This window comes from Rhinatrema bivittatum, chromosome 19 (genome assembly GCF_901001135.1).
Source record: "Rhinatrema bivittatum chromosome 19, aRhiBiv1.1, whole genome shotgun sequence".
Taxonomy (NCBI): Eukaryota; Metazoa; Chordata; class Amphibia; order Gymnophiona; family Rhinatrematidae; genus Rhinatrema; species Rhinatrema bivittatum.
Genome location: NC_042633.1, coordinates 17,689,044 through 17,695,043, shown reverse-complemented (window position 1 = coordinate 17,695,043; position 6,000 = coordinate 17,689,044). Strand labels below are relative to the sequence as shown.

The 6,000-nt window shown below is 45.6% G+C and overlaps 1 protein-coding gene across 1 annotated transcript in view; it reads right to left on the bottom strand.

Moving 5' to 3' along the window:
- Nucleotides 1-2,636: 2,636 nt before the first annotated feature.
- LOC115080274 (vomeronasal type-2 receptor 26-like) overlaps nucleotides 2,637-6,000 on the bottom strand; it is a 53,120-nt gene continuing 49,756 nt past the window's right edge. The window contains exon 3 of the mRNA XM_029584426.1: nucleotides 2,637-3,532. Within this exon, the coding sequence (XP_029440286.1) occupies nucleotides 2,637-3,532 (896 nt within the window). The remainder of the gene's footprint in view (nucleotides 3,533-6,000) is intronic.

Sequence of the window (6,000 nt, the reverse complement as noted above, 5' to 3'; positions counted from 1 at the left end):
GCACACCGCTGCTATGGACTCCTCCAAGTCTCTAGTCAGAGTGCCAGGCCTATTCCTGGCACTCCCAAACAGTACACAGAAAAAGGTCTTTATCATAAAAGGGTTTAATGTGGTCCTGTAGCCTCACCGGCTGCAGTCCTGTAATAATGCCTAGTTGTCCTTACAAGCCCCAAGCCCAACCTCTTAGGTTCTCCTTAACAAGCCCAGTGTTAAACAGCCTTTAAAACCACAATTCCCTTCCATCCTTTCTCATAGATCCATTTACCAACACAGGATTTACCATCCCCCAACCTCCTGGTTATTCCACCTCCATAGAGGAACATCTGGAGCTTTCCTCTCCCCAGCTTACCTCCATCTCCTCCTCCTCTGACTCTGAGGAGCCGGGCTTTTGTGGCCAGCTCCACCACGGCAGCATGCCCTCTTCCTCAGCTTCCATGGACTCTGCTGAGTCATAGGGATCAGTCCCTATTTCCTCCAACTGTTCCTGCTCACTCTCCAGCCAGGGGTCAGGTGCCGGTTCAGGGAACCTGGGAAGTGTAGTCTTTGTTGCTTTCCTCAGCGCCCTCCGGTGGATAGGTTTGGTACTGCCTGCTTCTGCTTTTCTATATCCAGGCTGCTTCTGCCCCTGGCCAGGTCGTACTGCATCACACCTACACGTTTCCCTTCTGCCTGCCTTAACTTCAGACCGGACACTGACCTGGCCTTGCCTGTCCCCTGCTATGACTCTGCCTGGACTTCAACCATAATTTTGCCTGCAGCCTGCCATGACCTCACCTCAGACTCTGACCACTTTTGTTCTCATCGACCTACAGTCTACCAAGTGGGACAGTCACCTCATGGAACATCCTCCTCACATCAGCCCAAGGGTCCACTCCATGCAACATTACAGATTGCTGAGGCCATGTACTCATATGAAGTTTTGCTCTGAATTTCCTATGGGGCCTCTCCCATAGGAAATTCAGAGCAGCATACAAACCAGGCCTAGATGATACAAAAACTGCAGAACTTCTACGAGGCTGGATCACTTGCAGACCCAGGTCACACCTGCCTCTTTCACCAGCTACTTCGGAGCCTGCACCTCCACCTATGGGCTTTCTCCTTCTACTCTTGCCACCGTTGTATGATGGAAACCCAAAAGCCTGCAAGATTTTTTACAACTCACAGACAAAAGTACATGACTGTACTTTTATACCTTCAATCCTAAATCGTTAAAAGATAATATACCAATTGACCAATTTCTAAGATTGCACGGATTATGTACTACAATTGGGCTGTTTGAAAACTCAATAATTATCCTCACACTTTGCAGAATGGGGTTATCCTCAATCCTGTATTAATCATGTTTATAAAAGAGCCAACTGTACTAATTGTGAGAATCTTTTACTACGATCAGACAAGTCTCCAGTTACTTGATTTATATGCACTATACTGTATTAACAATATTCACATAAGATCAAAACAATCATCAGAAATCATCGGCACATATTACAAACTGAAGAGATCTTCAAAGAATTTCCCATTATTACTTCCAAAAAGAACCGCTATTTGAGACAGTTATTGACTTCCTCTGTGGTGCTTGCTCAATCTAATACATTGGGATTATGTGGCCAATTCATATGTGAGGAGTGTTCTATATGCACCCACGTCATGTGTCTTCATACTTTTGAGCATCCGTCTTTGTCAAAACAATATGTTCTTCCCAAACATTTTACATACAAATCTACACAAGTCATTTACACAATAATATGCCCTTGTAATCTGATCAAATCTGCAGTGTTTTTAGCTACATAATTTGATAGATTTTTAATTCTAATTTTGCAAAAAACAAGCCTTTGTAGTGAATAAAAATATTATTTTGATATTACATTGTGTGATAAAATTTGACATTATACATGTGTTTATTACAACTTAAAGGTGTTTAAATAGAAGAGGGTCCTTATAATATTATAGTATTTTATTGGTTTAGGTACTTTTATTTGTATACTTCAAGAATCATTTACCTATTTGACAGATTATATCATAGCAAAAGGCAGAGGCAAAAGGCAGAGACAAAAGGCAGAGACAAAAGGCTCCCATAACTAGTTCCTAACTCCTTCATTATTACTGCTTCTCTGGTGATGGAGGCAGTATTTACAAAAACTGATTCAGAAGAAGAATTGTTTCATGGATGCCTTGAATCACAGGATATTAAACAGCTAGTGGCTAACGAGCATTTGGTGTGTCTAGTCAGTAGCATCTTAGCATCAGAGAAGATCAACGCCAACCCTGAACAGCCATTTCCTTCACCTAATGAAGCCATATGGAAAAGACATCAGGCCTCCTCTAGGGATGTCCTCAGACTTCTCACTGCTTAGGGCTTTCTACCAATTTGGTTGGTGTCCTTTGAAGTCTTAAGGTGTCATTGCCCCTCTGGGTGACTATTTTGCCACTCTTATGATGTGTTGGGGTCTTTATGCCTCATTTTCAATTGTTTTCAGCCTCTATCACTGTCTTGTGGGTTTTCTGCCTCATGGAGGAACAAGAAACAGAGAGAAGGATTAAATGGACAATTTTCTCAGTGGAGGGGGGTGGGCAGAGGATTGCCTCAGGGATCTGTACTGGGACCCATGCTTTTCAATATATTTATATTAATCATTCTAGTTTTTTGTTAGGTACTTTCTTTTGTTCCTTTCAGGCCTCAGCAGAATAATATAGCATTTGGGGATAAATATACAACCCAGCAGTCCAGAACTAGAGGCCAGGATAGCAAATATCTCCACCACCACCATGTACTTGCCCCTTGTGCTCAGGTACGCTGGGATGAAGGACACCCAAACACTGCAGAACACCAGCATGCTGAAGGTGATGTACTTGGCCTCATTGAAGCTGTCAGGCAGATTTCTTGCTAGGAAAGCTATGAAGAAGCTGACACCAGCCAGAAGTCCCAGATAACCCAGAACACAATAAAAAGCAATTATTGACCCTTCATTACATTCAATTAGTATTTTTCCAGTTTCTGATTGCATGTTAAGATATGAGAAAGGAGGAGCAGCGCATATCCACACAAGACACAAAACGGCTTGAGGAAGGGTACAGGAAAGGACAATAGAGTTTGAGACCCTGGAGCCCATCCATTTCCGGAGCTTGCTTCCAGGCATGGTGGCTTGGAAGGCCATGACCACAGTGATGGTTTTTGCCAGAATGGAGGAGAGAGAGATGGAGAAAATGATCCCAAAGACAGTCCTTCGGAGAATGCAGGTTATGTCCTCAGGACGGCCAATGAATATCAAGGAACAGAGGAAGCAGAGCATGAGGGAAACAAGGAGAATGTAGCTGAGTTCCTGGTTGTTGGCTTTCACTATGGGAGTGTCTTTGTAATTAATGAAGATTCCCAGAATGACAGCAGTGAAGAGAAAGAAGCAAATGCTGATTAAACTCAAGGCTGTCCCCAAAGGTTCTTCATAGGAGAGAAAGGTTATCACTTTTGGGATGCAGGCATCTCTCTTCTGATTGGACCATTTGTCCTCTGGGCACTTTGTACAGGCATCCATATCTGAGAAGAGAGAATATTTCCTCAGTATCTTACAGACAGCTTCAATTTCAGGCCCATGAATAAACACATTTCTTAATATTTAGGGATTTTTTGATTCTTTAGTTTAGAATATTACAGAATTTGCAGTGCTGTAGTATTTTGGAAGCAATTATTAAAAGATTAGTCACATTTAATGCTGGCAAAAGGAAGTTTGCACTTGACTTGCCTGATATTTTAGCCAAAATGTCGTGCATATTTCCTCTCAAGAGAATACTTATTGAATGTAGTGAGTGGTCATTTTGGGGTGTTTTGTATCATGAATATTTGTTTTTTATAGTATTGGTGCTATGGTTTTATCATATCAACATTTCCACACAATTTATTTATGTATTTGGGACCTTCATAACACCCCCGATAATTAAAAAAACAACACATGCAGACAAAACTGAAATAGACTGAGAAAATAGACTCTGAACAGAGGAACTCTAAAGAAAGAGAAAAATACGAAAATATAAGAAATGGATGGCATGGTCCAAATATCTAAAAACTAAAAAAAAACAAAAACCCCATATATACATATATATATTTATGTATTTTCCCTTTATTGTCTGATCTTTTCATTTTCTCTAATCAGTTCTCTTTCTTGTCACTTTCCCCTTGTCAGCCTTTTCCTAATTCTTTTTTCAGGGTCTCTTTCTCTCTCCTCCTATCTTCTTCCCTTTCTCCCTCACAGATAGACTGATGCTTTATCTTGCAGACTCCCTCACACACACAGGCTCTCACTCTCACATCCTCTCCCCCCTCCCCACAAGCTCTCATGCTCACACGCTCTCGCAAACACATAAGCTCTCTCTCTCACACATACACATAAGCTCTCATTCTTACATGCTCTCCACACATACACACACAACACAAGATCTGTGTCTCACATGTTTTCCCTGCCACACACACACATAGGCTCTCACTGTCACTTGATGTCCCCGCCACACATACAATCTCTCACAAGCTCTCCCCCCACACAAAAGCATTCACTCTCACATGCTTTTCCACCAACACAGGTTCCCACTCTCTCTCACTTACACTCCCAGGATTTTACTCTCTCTCACACAAACACACACACACCAGGTCGGTATAGAAGGTCATTATAGAAAATGTTAAATAACCAAGAATCCCCTTCTCAGATACACCTACATCCAGGCTGTTGTGAACCTGCCTGTGACGAGCGAGGGCAGTCCCCCTAACCTTTCGCAGCCAGTTGGGCCTCTGACGTGTTCCAGCACGGCAGTCCACCGCCACCACCGTCCTCCGCGGTCCGGAGGCAGCGGCAGTCTTCTGCCCTGCGTGGCAGGGCTGTGCTCCGCTGGGAGCCTTCTCTCACGGCCGATGCCACTGCTGCTTCTCCTGCTCCCTGATGAGTCTCTTTGTGGCTGGAGCCGCTCCAGGGGTCCTCAGCCAGCAGGGAATCCATCCCTGCCGGTACCTGTAGCCTGCCTGCCTTCCTTTCTCCTTCTTCGTGGCTGGGAGCAGCTCTCTCAGGCCCTCCACGTGGCGGGACGCCACCAGCGTGTTAGCCTTCTTCCCCAAGCTCTCCTTAGGTGCGGGCGCGCGCCTTTGCTCATCTTTTAAAGGGCCAGCGGCGGGAAAAGGTCCCGTGGCCCTCTTCAGTGATGTCATCGACCACTCCTGCTTCAGCCCTATAAAAGGGGCCCCTTGCCAGTCCATCGTTGCCTTCACAAGGAGTTTGTCGCTCCTGGATGTTCCTGTCTTCGCTCCAGGAGTCTTCGCTGATCCATCGCTTCTTCAAGGTCCTGTGTTCCTTGTTCTTCATTGGAGCTCCATGTCCTGCCCTGATTTCTGTGATCCAGTCCAGATGTCCGTCTTCTGTCCTGATGTCCATGGTCAGTCTTGATGTCTGTTTTCCAGTTTTTGATGTTCCGTGATCCAGTCCTGATGTTCCGTGACCCAATCTTGATGATCCTGATGTCCGTGATCCAGTCCTGATGTTCCATGATCCAACCTTGATGTCCTGAACCCTTGGTTCCTCGTTGCCACCCTTCCTGTCCTGCCATGTCATAGTCCGCGACCAGCCCCACAGGCGAGCTGTGTAGGGCGCCTTGTCTCACAAGGCCTGCCTTCTCTCCTGCAGCACAAGCCTCCGGAGGGTCATCCTTGCTTGAAGCCTAGTCCCATCTAGGTCCGGTCTTCTGAATCTTGTCTCAGCCCTCGGACCTCCTTGTGCCTGCTCCGTCCATGTTTCAGACCCTGTTTGATCCTGTGCAGCTCCAGCATGGTCTGTGACCAGCCACTGTCGGCTATGTAGGGCGCGCCCCGGTGAAGGCCTCTACGGTTCCTGGGACATGTTCCTCTCTCTTGGTCCACTATCTCGTCTGGAGTCTGCCCCGCATCCAGCATGGTCCGTGACTAGTCCCGCGGGTGGGCTGTGTAGGGCGTGCTGCGTCGCAGCCTCAACCTAGTACTTGACTTTGAGC